Below are 15,500 nucleotides of genomic sequence, written 5' to 3'. Positions count from 1 at the left end.
TCAAATAGCGAAATAACTTTATTAAATATATTTCCTTTACTATGACAATGAAGTGCTGTACTGTTATAAAAACAAATGATCTGTTCAGAACTGAAATATACACATGCTTGCGTACTCCTACATGCAGGCAAAGACTGGCGCATACATGCGTACCCACTACCCATGTAATCCTCTTTGTCAATCTTAGAAAGCTCAACTATGACAATTACATAAAATATACAGGTTAAAACACTTGGAACTCTCAAGAGGATACACCACCTCTCCCAATGTCTTCTGAACTGAGTGGTGAAACGTATTCTCAGTTGCTTGGGTTAGATGACGTGGAGCTCTTGCAGTCCGTCTCAGAATCGGTCTCACTGCAACTGGTAGTTGGACTTTGAGGTCCTGGTCTGGACTTAGGAGACGTTTGAGTGGAGGCCTCTGTCCTTCCCGGACCACTGGATTCACACTGGAATGGCATCTGTTCACTCCCCAAAGGACCACTGCTTACCAAGATAGAGTTGCTCTGCCAAGGGAACAATATTGTCCCAGTCACAAAACATATTTGACAATCTAGAAAAAAGTGACTTTATTATTCATTAAGTAAGCTTGACAAATAGAGCAGTGGTTCTCAACTTTTCAGGCCACGACCCCCCAAAATAATCATATTTGAACTGGGGACCCACCAAATTAATACTTTTTGAGTGTACAAGCTTGTACATCGTGTTTTTAGCGATGTACAAGCTCACAACGCCTTGTAGTTCAGCTATTTTATTTTCACAATATTTGCCCCCCCCTTATTTGACAATTTGGACAATGTTTGACCATTTTTTATAATATAGTTTGTTGATTACTTTTGATGCAGTAATGGTCTTTTTTTTTTTTTAGGTATTAGAAAAGGTCTTAAAAGTCCTAAAATGTCCCCCCCCAATCATGTGATGTGGGGACCCCGACTCACAGGTTGAGGACCACTGAAATAGAGTACTAAACACTACAATAGATTTTATTAGAGGTAAGAGATGAAGATGAAATCTACCGGATGTCCCTGGTTGCTCATCTGCTCTTCGATCTCATTGTGCCATCCGAGCATTTCGGCGAACCTCCTGACTGTATCCACCAAGTCGCCCAGTTCCATGTGGTCTGCTCGCCGCAGGGGCACTCTCTCAAAGGGGCCCACGGCGTGACGGTTCAGGAGCAGACGCGGCACTGTAGACTTCACCGTGTTCACCAGGCTTGCAAATGGCTCAATCTATAAAACATTTTTGTTATGGTTTTGGGAGACCGAATCTGACATTCATGTAATGCAGTGGTTTTCAACACTTTTCATATCAAGTTCCATTATTCATTCAGCATTTGAGACACGGACCACCATTTGAGATGACATTCTTCTCTAAATGTTTAGACTTCTACATAACTTCTTTAACTTTTGAGAGTGCAAAATGAAACCAAATGGACCCATAAGGGTCCCTTATCTATAAGGGTCCATTTGGTTACTAACTCTCCATCATTTAGCTGGGGACCACCTGGAATCCCCTCAAGGACCACTGGTGGACTGGTTGAAAACCACTGATGTAATGCTATAGCTATTCATTATTTTCTTAGCGATTATACAATCGCTTACTTTTTTTGATTCATTGAATAATAATTGACGAAAACATTCTAATTGATTGTTTCATAGTCGACTAAAGAAATTGTGAAATTAACCGATCTACATTGCAAGCTCACCCTTGAGCTTGTAGATCTTCTATTTTTTTACCTAAAATGACACCAAATAAATAATCCCTCAAGATTATATTCATGAATAAAAACGATTATTATTTTTTATAATCAATTAAAAATCGATTTGTTTAATTAACTATGTTGTTACATTCATGTTCTTTGAATCTCAAAATCCTATAAATAAAAGGACGGACATTAACCTGTAAGGATGTGCCCATGATGATTAGTAGGTCGGCTTTGGCAAAGTCTTTAGCGTGCAGGAAGTACTTCTCGGGAAGGTCCTCTCCAAAAAACACCACATTAGGCTTGACTGTCCCAGCGCAGAATGAACACGTGGGGACACGGTCGTTCATGATGGCATGCTGTAAAACCAGACAATTAAGGAAAGATTCGTCATCATCACGCACATTGAGCCCCTGGTCATTTGTAAAAGGTTTGTTGGGTTGACGAGCGGAGCCAGGCCTCACCTTAGCCTCCTCAGCAGGGTATGGCGTGTAACACAGATGACAGGCAGCTGTGTCAAAACTACCATGAGCCTCTACAAGCTTGTCCTCTGGGATGCCACACACTGGGGGGAAAAGATCAACAGGTAATGAGAGGAAATTAGCGACATAACCTTGAGCATTTCATTGTGTCAGTCAGATTAGAAGTAACATCATACATCTTTGCCCATAACCACTTAAACCCTATACTTAGTTGAACGGGGTCCCCTAGTAGAAATGTAACAATGCATCGCGAGACAGTTCATTATTGATACAAATATGTGAAGTTTCATATCTGTGAATTGGAAAGACTGATGCCGTCGTTCGTTTGTTCACTGCGCACACTCATTTGTCTTTGGGAATGCAACATCCTTATACTACGAGTATAAACTAGTCTTTAGTGGTAAAATTGTGAACAGCGCATTGTATGCACAGTTTACATATGACAGTGAATACATGTTCCAACTGTTAGATGTTTTTGTTTTTGGTGTAGCAGCACATCCGTCCTCAGACTTGGACAGCTCCCCGCAGTTCAAAACCATGCTGTGTTTGTTTTGAGGAGAGACTGTTTAGTTTCAAATGGACTTCACTTCTGGGAATTGCAGTTATAAGAGATCACATGACCACCACTGGTGTCGCCAAAAAAAAAAAAAAAAAAAAAGAACGGTAGACAGCAGATCTACAAGTTCACAATGGGTTGCATTGCGACACGTTGTGAGCTTGTAGATCCATTTTCTAGGTGTGACACTGTCGTACAACTAAGTATACAATAAACATAACAAACGTACCATTCTTTCATTTCATATAGAAAAAATACGTTTCTGTCCGACAAATAATTCTAATAATCATAATTTGTCTGGAATAATGTGTGGGAGAAATAAATAGTGAGAAAATCATATTGTGGACCAATTATGATCATATCAAATTATGAGTTGAGTGAATCATATATCCCCATCTGCTAGTATTTCCCTCTCCACCAAATCTAAAAAATAGGCAATCTACAAGCTCACAACATGTCGCAACACAACACGTTGTGAGCTTGTAGATCTGCCATTTTCATTGAAAGTTCGCCCCTGAATAGGGACGGCTAGGGTTCAAGTTTAATAGCCCCCACTCACTTTTCTCTAGACCATCAATGTTCTGGGTGTACATCCTGAGAAGCAGGCCCTTGTGATGCAGCATGCGGATGAAATAGTGGATGTAATTGGGCCGATGACTACCAGGATACAGCTCCTTGGCCAACGAGAAGAAAGGTTGCGGGTCATCAGAGAAGTAGTCAATGTTGAAGACAGCTTCTGGATAAGGGATGTTGTACTTCTTCAGGTTAGCATACAGCCCTGTTCCTGGCGTTCTTTAAGTGGGTGAAATCAAACATACGTACAGAACATTTATAGGTTGGTATGGAGAGAAATGGTACAACAACAACAACAAAGAATCATGCATACAGACAATACAAAACAGTAGGGAAAAAAATCTGAAAACCGAAACTCAAGAGACTTACCTGAAGTCTGGGATCCCACTGGCCGTGCTGATCCCGGCCCCAGACACCACCACTATATTCTTACAGCGCCCCAACTTCACTAGTCGAACCACAGATGCCAGACCGCCCCGGGAGGATGGTTTGACCGCAGGCCCAGTTGGACAGCCCTGAGTCGATGTAGGTCCAGAGGGCTGACTTGCCTTTGTAGGGTCACTGCTACACTTGGACATATTTCCTTCACTGAAGACAGAGCCAAGAACAGACCATACAATACAAGAAGTGTAGAAGACCAAAAGGAAAGTGCTGCATAGAAGACCAAAAGGAAAGTGCTGCATAGAAGACCAAAAGGAAAGTGCTGCACTGGGTAACAAAAGTAGGTCATGTGCGATTCGAGGATGATTGTATATAAACGAACAAAAGCAAACTGACGTGACGCCTTTCAATCTCACAAGACTCTTCATCAGAGTCTGTGTGTGTGTAGATGAAGACTTTTGTGAGGCGAAACACGTTTGCCTATGCTTCAATAAAGGATTTTTAACAACTACATGCCCTTTACTGGCTGTCCTTTCACAAATGGAGAAAGTTTGAACATTGCTTTTTATTACCGTAGTTCAGACTAGCCATATTATGTTTTGGAAGCACCTTCGGGTTGTACAGTGACCTGGGCATGTCCAAATATGAATTGATTATCTTTATCTGTTGCTTATGCATCCTTGCTATTCCATCCTTAGCGAGAAATCACAAGTAGCCATTCCATTCACTGGAAACGGGTCTGTAAACGACCACAAACAACGCAGATAGTGCCAATATATAGTCCTGGTAAGTAATTTAGAATCAAGAGGGGTTTATTTGTTGCTCACCCATACAGGTAAAAGCAGCAAAAATTATGGTGGGATAAGTTTAGCAAAGACAACATTTATGCTATATTATCATTAGTTATCTTAGATCTACAGTCAGAATGAGTGGAAGAGGGTTCCTCAGTCAGAGCACAGGAAAAGATGAACAATATTTGGACTTATTTGTTTGACATTTATTGACAATGATCATATGCACAAAACATACAAGTGCACATACTGTATGTGTAGGCTTACCTTGCAGACAGAATGTCCTGTCCACTCACACTCATCAAACTAAGGTCCTGGGCCAGAGCAGAGTCAGTCTGCGTCCTGCGTTGTTTTCCGTACAGGCCAGGCCCAGGGTCCTGGCTCCTGGCCTGGGGGGTGATGGAACTGCGGGTGATCCTGGTGACAGCGGGACGTGAAGACTTTTTATCCCCAGTGGACCTGGACTTGCTCATTCCACCACCTGTTGACACCAAGAAAAACATCAAATCCCTCCGACTAAACAGATTTAAAATTCTCCTCTCCATAAAGTCTCCTCATCATTGTACCATTAGTCATTAATTACATTTTTGTATTCTATTTGAACATCGAATAATGCAAAAGCTTCCAAAAAATGCAAAAGCTTATAAATGACTTTGTTTTTCTTCTAGGCTAATTAGATATTCACTACTTTTTTGACAATGGAAACATGCCCCCCCCCCCCCCCCCCCCCCCCCCCATCCTTCCTTCCTCGCATTCTGACCCATATTTAAAAAGCTGTTACAATGAAATCATCATGACATTCTATTATGTCCTTCCCCTTTGCACGGTGAAAAGCTGAAACGTCTTAAAACTGTCAGTGCTTGAACAAAAGGTAATGGCCCTAATATATTTAGCACCCCCCCCCCCCTCCCCTCCCCTCCTCAGCAGCTATGCTAATACAGTCCACAGCTGTGGCAGCTTTACTGTTCAGGGAAAAGAGAGGAGCAGAATTAAGGGGGGTGGGGGTGAGTTAAAAAGAGGGGTAGCAGCAGACAGTGGTGAAAGAGAGCCCTAGATTGACTGTGTGTCAACAAACCCAGCTGGGGGAGAAAAGAGGGTGCCCCCAAAAGGCCCCCTCAAACTGAGGAGCAAGGGAGAAGGGGGGGGGGGGGTGTATGTGGAGATAAATGATACAGAGGCAAGATTCAATAAAGAGGGGACAGAGGAGGAGAAGTGAGAAGAGAAGGATGGTGAGGGAAGGGGGGGTCCTTTTTCCTATTCTAGCCCTTCAAACAACTTCCATGAGGAATGAGTTTTAGTGATCAGCGAGAGAGAGAGAGAGAACGAACAAGGAAACAAAAGAGCTACTACCCATAAAACATGACAGCTTCAGCGCAAAGGAAAAGAGATAAGACAAGCTTTTCTGCATCACCTTATCGTCTTCGAGAGGAGGAGACCGGAGGCTTTACAGACATTACTTGAACAACAAACAATAAAATACTACCTCCTGGGATATTTAGAGAAATTAAAACTAGGAGTCTGTGAATAAAAGCCTTTTTCTGCAGCTGCAACATTAAGAGAAAAACTTGGTTTGGGAAATTGGCACAAAGTGTGATTTGTCTCAGATCCTTTTGAATGTTTTGAGAGAAAAAAAAACATTAAACTTATTTGATTTTAGGCGCTCAATCTTCTTTCACACTGCCTCCTAAAAGGCTGATGCCTTTACATTAACACTCCCCACACACACACCCACACACGCACACACACCAGAACTATTAAAAACAGCAGGGGGTGGTGAGTCAAGGCTTTTGTCTGTCCTTCCTTCAAAAAGACACTGCTGAGTACAGGCAATAAATCACCGGGCCAGTTATTAAGGTCCAACACAGATGGTGCAGTGTAGAAGATCCCAATCCAATCATCTGACATGGTCACACCACTGAAAGCATTTCAATAGCAGTAGAAGCCTGTATACAAAAGTTAAGCTACACGGTCAAAAGTAACAGACACTTTACATCATTTTTATATTCTCTTCTTTGTATGAGAAGATAAAAATGAATGATGAGTATATACAGAGCAGAAACTCACACGTTTCAATGCAATGCCATATACAAATGCAAACACCATGGCACAATTTGGGACAAATATCTATGGAAGCCCATTTCTACCACGGAATTAAAGCCTCTGAATAGTTTTTTCAGAACATTTAAAATTAAAAAAATGTTCCCTTGCAATTCCGACAAAAACTCAAAAGTATTTGTGAGAGATAATTGCAGGAAGAATACCAAAATAACAGATTTTCAACTGAACATCCACAATTTTCAGCGAGCGATAAGGTCATGCGAAGAAGCATAAGTTTGTCTTAAATCTTCTCTGCCCCCACATTGAGGTATCGTAATAAATAAATAAAAAAGCAAAAAGGAAGGACACAGAGCGACAACTCAAGTGGGACATGAATAGTAATGTCCAGCTGATGCATGCTCAGGGGGTCAGCCTTACATCAGTTTCACTTGTGAGGGAGGGAGAATAGTTGTCCACTGCTAAAGAGAGACTTAACTTGCTTGAACACGGGGGCTTAACTCCAAAAGGGGATGTTAAAAACCAACATGGTCACTGTGGTTGTAGGAAACCATGGTGAGGAGGCTAGCAACAGGCTGTCAGTAACGGAATGAGCAGTCTGGCATAAGTGCAGCACGGGGAAATTATGAACCAGCAGAACCACAGCTCCAGATGATGATAAACTGAACGCCATTTTCAGCAACAAATTAACAGGAAATCCGAGCTGGATGCTGATGACAAACCGAGCGTCAATTCAGAAACAATTTGAACAGGAAGCTAGTTGGTTGGATGCTTATGATCAGTATTCTTCTCAGTCTTCGATGTCAGGTGGATGCATATATTATATTATATAAAGTACATGTACAATGTACATATTCTCTGCTTTTGTAAGATATATATATATATATATATATATATATATATACACACACACACACACACACACACACACACACACACACACACACACACACACACACACACAAATACAACATACACACATTTTATATTTTCAATATACCTTGAGGCTCAGTGATTATGCAACATGAATGATGTTGCTCTGATCCAGTGATTGATCCCTAATGACAAATAAATCCCCGTCTAAATGACAAAAGGTCTCAAAAGGATTTGAGAACCCTCCCCTTGGCAGGCCTTTCAGAAGACCTCTCCCCTGGTCTAAAAGGCTGAATCCAAATTTGGTCCCCAAGCTCCCTGCCACAGCGTTGGACCACCACGGGTGCAGGCCCCTCATATGAGGGTTACAGTAATCTAATTACAGCTGTCCCACAACACTGAGCACCTCCTCAGTGTTCACAACCACCCACCAAAGCCAGTCTCTTAGTTGGCTAATCCTTTTACAACTAGAAGCAGAGACCAAAACACCTCCCTAACCAAAAGTGTCCACCATTATAACCACACATAACACCAGATCCCTCATTGAAAAGTATAGGTGTCAGAACACAACACAGATGTGGTTCATTGAACAAGGCCCATAAACCTACTTGATTTTTTTTATTTTTTATAAAAGAAAATCGAAAATGATTCTATGTGCATTTTACAATTGCTTCAAAATTACATCATAGGCATTATTATCATTGTGACATCACAGGTGACATCACAGTGCTTTTCGCCTTTAGGCGTCTTACTGGTTTATTTATTTGAAGTTAAATTCAAACAGAAGTTCTTAGTAATTTATGGTAACCGTTAAGGCAAAACGGAATATGAATATTTAAAATCCTAAATGAAAGATGAAGCCATAGATAAAACAGGCTTGCTATTTCATGCCCCACTGATACAGTTTGTTCGCTGAGTTTGTGACATCACAGAACGATGTCAGTTTGTGACATCATCAGCAGAATAGTCTCCATATATGGGCATGTTACATTTGAGATGCTCACTGTCCACTCTCCACCCACAAGAAAATTTAATATAGGATTGGTTTGATTTTGATTTACATTGGTCAGATTTGCAGCTACTGCATGTTGTACCAGTGCAGAAGAAAGTATTTTTAATACTCTTCAGTACACAAACATTTCCTCCACCATAGTTGTGTTCTAGGAAAAGTAACTAGGAAAAGTTTTTCCTTCCTACTAATCTTGGATGTCACGTTTATGACATCCAAGAATCAACTGTGTAATAATAAAATAAAATGGATCTATTCTATCTGGAAACTATTAGCAAAAAAAGAAGAAAAAAAAAGATAGAACTTGTATGACATTGGTCAACAATAAGAATAATATTAAGGTGTTGGATATGAAATGCATCGGAGAGAATATTTGGACATGATATTATGCTTAGGACAAATGTATCAGCTCAACAGAAATAACATAACAGATCATTAAATGAGGAACGTGACAAGACAAATATAAATTAGGCTTTAATGAGGGCTTTCCCCCAAAGGACATTTAACCCTCCACTTAAGAGCAGGTTGGTTCTTAAGCAGTATTTGATCTCTGCTGCCCCCCTATGCAAGGACTGCAACTGGCAGGCTGGTCACCATGGAGACCTCTTCATTACATTTGGAGAGGCCAGAGCCCCTCTTCTCTCGCCCCACCCGTTCACTAATGACATATCACTCCGTGTTGTATCTTTGTTGGCCTCTCAATTGGTACAAAGCAGCTAGTCCTAATTTGTGTTGGTATATTGTTTGCTCAAACAGTAGGGAAGGGGAGTGGTGGAGAAACTTGTTGCCTCCGTTTGATTGATTGATAGCTCGATTTATGTTTTTCTACAAAAATGCATATACAGATCCTTCTCGAAACTTTTGAATATTGTTTAAAAGTAAATTTTCTTGAAACCTTCATATGTTTCTTGAAACGTTCATATATTCTAGATACATTGGACATTCAGTGAATTATTCCAAACCTTTTTTGAATTTTTATGGCATACAGATCATGAATATCAAAAGTACATATTTCAAAATATTACACAAGCACACTCAAAACAATGATTTATAATAGAGAAATGTCAACCTTCTGAAGTCAGAGTTGCTTGAAGTCCAGTGGGAAGTTTCCGAAGTCGGTTATGATTTGGGGTGCTATGGCATCTGCAATGCTTTTTCACACAATATTCTAATTGTTCGAGAAGGATCTTACATGACCATAAATATTAGCCTGACACTCAGCCTGAATTGACATTTTGTTTAATTTAAAGGGGTGTGGCTAGCGATTCAGGGTCTGGAACTAGGCTACATAAATATGGCTATTATTAATAATGACACTTGTCCAGAGTTACCCTTCTAGAGAACAGCCAAAATGATCCTCTGGACTGCATATTGATTATTTGGAACATAGGGAAAACAAAACAAAAAACACAGATCCATTTTGCGCCAGTGTTGTGTACACCAATTAAATATTAGGTTAAACAATTTACAACTTAATATACATTAAAAATTGATATTTATCAGAGATTATATAATGAAAAGGCCTACATTAGCCTAGTTAAAGTACGAAGAGGAAAAAAAATAGTTTTTTGAATGGCCAACTTGTTGATGAAAAAAAAAACAGCCACAAAATCTGGAGTTGCTGCCAGTCATTTCCTTTTTACCTTCTAGATTTGTCTTTGGTCAAGCACCACTGTGTCTGCAACATAGATATTATTTTGTTAGTTTTTTGTGCCGACACCAATATATTATGTAGCCACATCAATGCTCAATGTACTTTTCCCATTGTTGCACAAATCATGCATAGACACATGAGGGGCCTATAACAAAAGTAGAAGCAGTGCTCTTCCGAGCACAGGTCTCCGCCAGGTCAGGTATGTTATTGTGACATCCTGGTGGCGCTATAATAGGCCAATGTGAAAAGGGTGCCATGTCTTCTTCGGCCTTTCATGGCGATCAGACACTGCATGCATGATTTGAAGCATTTTGTTCCAAACATGAGCAGTCGACCTGCTGGTGGCGCTATAACAGGCCAATGTGAAAAGGGTGGCATTGGCATTTGCGTGATATTTGGATAAAATCTGAAGGAGTAATATATATATATATATATATATATATATATATACACACACATTCTTTTTACATAAGTCAGCCTCCTGGTGGCCTTATAAAAGGTTGATTCTTTGGCCTCTAGGGGGTGTGCATAAAACGTTTTACACAGATCAGTGGAGTTATAGGAAAAACAAACACAAATCGGCCTGTTATAGCGCCACCATTAGGCTGATTTGAGAAAGTTTAAGTGGCATTTCTTCCTCGGCCTATTGGGAATGTGGTGTGTGTGCACAAGGAGACAATAACTTTCCATATCATTAAATGCTAAATAATAGCTATATGCAGTACAGTTCATTTGATTTATTACATGGTGCACCTAGCCCAGGATATTGAGTAAATAACAAGTGAGCCTATACTGCCATCTGCTGAAATCAAATAACATTACAGATGAAAAGAGCATTAGGTTCATATACCAGTTATTTCAGGAGGCTGCCCCCGGCTGCGGGCTACTGACAGTTAACTTGCACATGAACTCCATTTTGATTTAACCCTACACCACTTATGAGAGTTTGCTGCTTTTCACAATTTAAAGGGATAGTTCACCCAAAAAATTACTTTTGTCTATCGATTACTGATTACTCACCCTGTGGAGATTTGAATTCAAGGATGTTTTAGTTTTTGTCACATTCCTAAACCAATAATTTGATGAACAGCTGTGGTTCCCTATAGACACACAAAAAGTCAGCTCTGTTCCCTATGGAGACACAAAGAGTCCTCAAATTATTGGCTTAGATATGAGACAAAAACAAACAAAGATCCCTGAATCCCTGAATTCAATTCCTCAACTCTCCTTTGGTGAGTAATCGATAGACATTTTTCATTTTGGGGGTGAACCCTTTAAAGACCTTCGTTGACTAGAAAGGTGCACTCCTCAAATCAGAGCGCCTTGATGACTCCAAGGGGCGCCAAATGCTGGGCCCTGCATACAAGGATTCACTGTGAATGTGGACACACGCACCCCATGAATGTTCTTCATAGGGTGAGGGGGTTTAACCCATTTAGACTGGGAACGCATTATGCTTTAACTATTGAAAAATAGCAGATATACAAGAGTGCCGCGCTGCGAGCTTGTAGATCTGCTATGTTTTTAAAATTGTGAAAGTCTTTGAATATTTCACATTTCATGTCAGTGGTGCTCAATTTTTCATATGAAGGACCCACAAAATGATATTTGGCTGCGTACCCCCTATCTCAATATATTTAGTTCCAGGGACCCCCCCAGAATCAAATTTTTAGTTACAAATGTTTGCTTAAAAAATACATATATTCAAAGATTTGCACAAACTTTCACGACTTATAAATAGCAGATCTACAAGCTCGCAGCACGGCACTCGGCGACGTGCTGTGAGCTTGTTTATCTGCTATTTTTCAATAGTTAAAGTATAACATAATTAAGGCCACACTTTCCCCCCCTCCCCCTTGTGACACCCCTGATGACTCCAGAGATTTACCCCATTGTTTAAAAAAAAAATGTAGGATTAGAAAATTCCAAACTATTTAGGATAGAGGTTCTTCCTAGCTAGGGCGCCCGAGTTGGCGACCTTCGGGGTCGCCACAGCGGCCAAATCAAGTTGGGCTCCCATTGACTTTCTATACAGGAGGAAAATACCCAGAAAAACATTTTTTTTCTGGGTATTTAAGTAGGATCTGAGGGGTCTAACTAGGGGTTTGTCATCATGCTGAATCCATTGCAAGCATTTGTTTTGCACAAAAAACATTCCTTGGGCTAGAAATGGCATCAGAAAACAATGCATGTATGGGTGAGCATTCATGTTAGTCGGAGGCCTTAGGTTTTTTTTTCTCGTGCTAATCAGTCTAAAAGCGCCAAATTTTGCACAGATGTAGCCCAAGGCATGCTCTAATGATTTAGCTAGGGCGCCCGAGTCGGCGACTTTCGGGGTCGCCACAGCTCCAGAAAACACCCAAAAAACTCTGAAAAGTGATGACTCATCACTTTTCATCACTAAACCATCGTTTTCTTGGGCCATTTGTAGCCCAAGGAATGTTTTTTGTGCAAAACAAATGCTTGCAATGGATTCAGCGTCATTACAAACCCCTAGTTAGACCCCTCAAATCCAACTTAAATACCCAGAAAAAAAGTGTTTTTCTGGGTATTTTCCTGCTGTATAGAAAGTCGATGGGAGCCCAACTTGATTTGGCCGCTGTGGCGACCCCGAATGTCGCCGACTCGGGCGCCCTAGCTAAATCATTAGAGCATGCTCTGAGCTACATCTGTGCAAAATTTCGCGCTTTTAGACTAATTAGCGCGAGATTACCATGTCATCTCCCTTAAGCCCGTATCAGAGTGTACGGTGGAGAGCTATCCACCGCAAATTTGAGGTGGAAAGCTTTCCACCTCAAGTCAGAAAATAAGTGCAGGACATCATAGTCACTCACGGTGGAGTCCTGTACACCGTGACTGACTGGTCTAGATAGACCAATCAGTGAACGGGGTGTAGAGCCTGTCTGTCTGATAGTAAAAACAGAGAGATGTGTTGGGACTTGCGGTGTAAAGCTCTCCACCGCGAGGAATGATGTAACGTTGTAGTTTCATGACTCAAAAAGACTCGAAAAGACTACACCGCGGTGTAAAGCCTTCCACCGCCCAGGCGACTATGATGCCGGCTTTAGGCCTCCGACTATAACCGAAGCACCTGCAGACCCACATGAAAAATGGGAGAACACCACTAGGCCTGTCACAAATTACACAATACATAATCACCTGATCATTCACAATTATTTGAGATAATCACAATTATATTTGGGATAATCAAAATATTTTGCCCAGTGCAATTTTTGTATACAAAGCTCAAAGGCAAACAAATGTAAATTGTATGTTTAAATGTTAAATGCCAAACACCCAATTAAATCATTCACAATTATTTTGGTGGCAATCAGTGTTGTAGTGCTAAATTTGGAAGTGTGGGCACTCCCCGCGCGTGCACGCACATAACGTTTTCGCTGGCTTAAAACGGGTCTGCGCGGCGGCAGAAATAGCCTTAGACCAGTGGTTCTCAACCAATAATTTGATGACCGGATCATCAGCCAAACTTCTCATGCAAAATAGCTCCGCAAGCAACTGATATTTCCAATTAATTCATCCATTTTCAAATCTTATATTACCATCTGCTGTTAGTCATGCAAATTTCAGCACGGCTGGCGAGCCTATTTCAACCAATTGCTGGGTCAGAACGGCCTGAAAATATAATATCAACTGACTTGACTTGAGAGAAGTGTGGGCACTCCGTACCCCTGTGTCCCCCCCCCCCCCCCCACTACATCCCTGGTGGCAATTGATCTTCAAGTAATTGTGTGACAGGCAGCCCTACTCTCCAGGGTATCATTCCTCTCCAGTCCACACAAAAAGATCCCAGACTCTGTTTCAAGATCAGGACCTTCTTGCTGTGTGAGGCAACAGTGTATAATAACCACATGGCCCACCTAAATCTAACATCCATTATTGATGTTAATGTTATTAGTTGTAGCTGTTCTAGTGCTATGCTTACATAGTATCAAGCTCAGCTCAATAGGTTTTAAACCAACTGTTATTTTACAGGCTTGGATTCATATGATATAGAATGTAAATAAATTATATATGATAGCGTTTCAGTAAGATTGTTGAGATTATTATAACGCCAGCCTGGTACTCTAGAAAATCTTACAAATCCACACACACACACACACACACACACACACACACACACACACACACACACACAGTGACCATGATGATGACACATGCCATGAACTGTGTCTAACCCGACCCCCACAGTGACCACACCAGTCCACCACATAACGAAATGCCCATCTATAATGCTCATTCTTCCCCACACATACAAACAGTAACACGACATCACCCATCATCACTACCTGTCTGTCCAGACGGCGGAACTTTTGAAAAGCTGACCAGACGACGGGGCAGACAGCCAGGCAGACACAGGCAGACAGACAGCAAACTTGTTGGAACCACGAGCGTGTTCTACATCAATAAGATCGCCTAGTGCCGCCTCGACCACATCCACGACTTCTAATCGAGACGAAACGATCAACTCCGCATCAAATGAACTTGGGTAAACGTGTTATTTCTTCTGGTGTGTCAACACAGACATTCAGGCAACAACATCTCAGCTGTGCGGGAGGAGGAATCGGGAGCATGGATGACGTCACTTCCACTTTCAGTGCGGGAAAATTGCCCCGTGTTTTTTGCCCCATTTAGACTCGCATCTTTGTGTTCCCATCCCGCCAAAATAACCATTAATACGTATTCAAGTTCAATGTTCATATTTTTCACATTTTACTCATTATAATGCATGCATATAGGGATTGATTGGTTGGTTGATTGATTGATTGATTGATTGATTGATTGATTGATTGATTATTAGAAGTTTACTTAGGAAAAGTTACAGGACTGATGCAAGGTCAACTAAAAGGATAAACGCTACAAGAAAGCTTTTGGGCTTGTTTAAATTGGGGTCCGTTTTTTCTCAATTTATTTTCTTCCCTTTTTTACTCAAAGTCTGTATTGTAAGCGCAATATGTCAAAATTGTTTACCTGTGTTTATAAATAATAATATGTCTAGATATTGTGTTATTTTAAAATATAATTATCAAATGTGGGAAACTGTATTTAATACATAACATATCTTGTCAACATTCTCCCATTCAGGGACATTTACCACATTTATGATATTGTTGTCATGTAGCCTACTGCCTGCCCTAGTGACCTGACCTTATATTCATAATGGTTATCACATTAGCCCATTTCATTTGCAAATAGGCACCAAGTCAAATGGGTCCAGGCTCCAGCTGAAACTTTTGTTTGGATTGTGGGTGGAGGCAGACAGAGGTTCTCACAAAACACAAAAACAGATTAAAATGTGTAACACAGACATTGGTGACCAGTTGAGTTGGGTGACTCAATTTATAAAAAGTTAAAACTACTAGGTAAAATTCGTGTGTGTGTGTGTGTGTGTGTGTGTGTGTGTGTG

At 40.8% G+C, this 15,500-nt stretch overlaps 1 protein-coding gene across 1 annotated transcript; it reads right to left on the bottom strand.

Moving 5' to 3' along the window:
* Window positions 1-61: 61 nt before the first annotated feature.
* On the bottom strand, window positions 62-14,598 carry LOC308294052 (NAD-dependent protein deacetylase sirtuin-3). Its single transcript, XM_080736761.1, has 8 exons — window positions 14,383-14,598; window positions 4,752-4,965; window positions 3,682-3,900; window positions 3,299-3,531; window positions 2,166-2,266; window positions 1,899-2,060; window positions 1,016-1,228; window positions 62-505 (listed from the first exon to the last, which is right to left on the bottom strand). The coding sequence occupies exons 2-8, from the start codon at window positions 4,955-4,957 to the stop codon at window positions 299-301; spliced, it is 1,341 nt and encodes a 446-aa protein (XP_080592887.1). The 5' UTR covers window positions 4,958-4,965; window positions 14,383-14,598; the 3' UTR covers window positions 62-298.
* Window positions 14,599-15,500: the final 902 nt, after the last annotated feature.

The sequence above is a fragment of the Nannobrachium achirus genome (assembly GCF_963921795.1).
Source record: "Nannobrachium achirus genome assembly, chromosome: 11".
NCBI lineage: Eukaryota > Metazoa > Chordata > Actinopteri > Myctophiformes > Myctophidae > Nannobrachium > Nannobrachium achirus.
This window is presented reverse-complemented; position numbering and strand designations above follow the sequence as displayed.

Coding starts and splice junctions, on each gene's coding strand:
- LOC308294052 (XM_080736761.1), bottom strand. CDS start 4,957: ATGAGCAAGTCCAGGTCCACTGGGGATAAAAAGTCTTCACGTCCCGCT. Junction 3,901..4,751: donor CAGGACATTCTGTCTGCAAG/GTAAGCCTACAC, acceptor CTCTGTCTTCAG/TGAAGGAAATATGTCCAAGT. Junction 506..1,015: donor TGAGCAACCAGGGACATCCG/GTAGATTTCATC, acceptor TTCCCTTGGCAG/AGCAACTCTATCTTGGTAAG.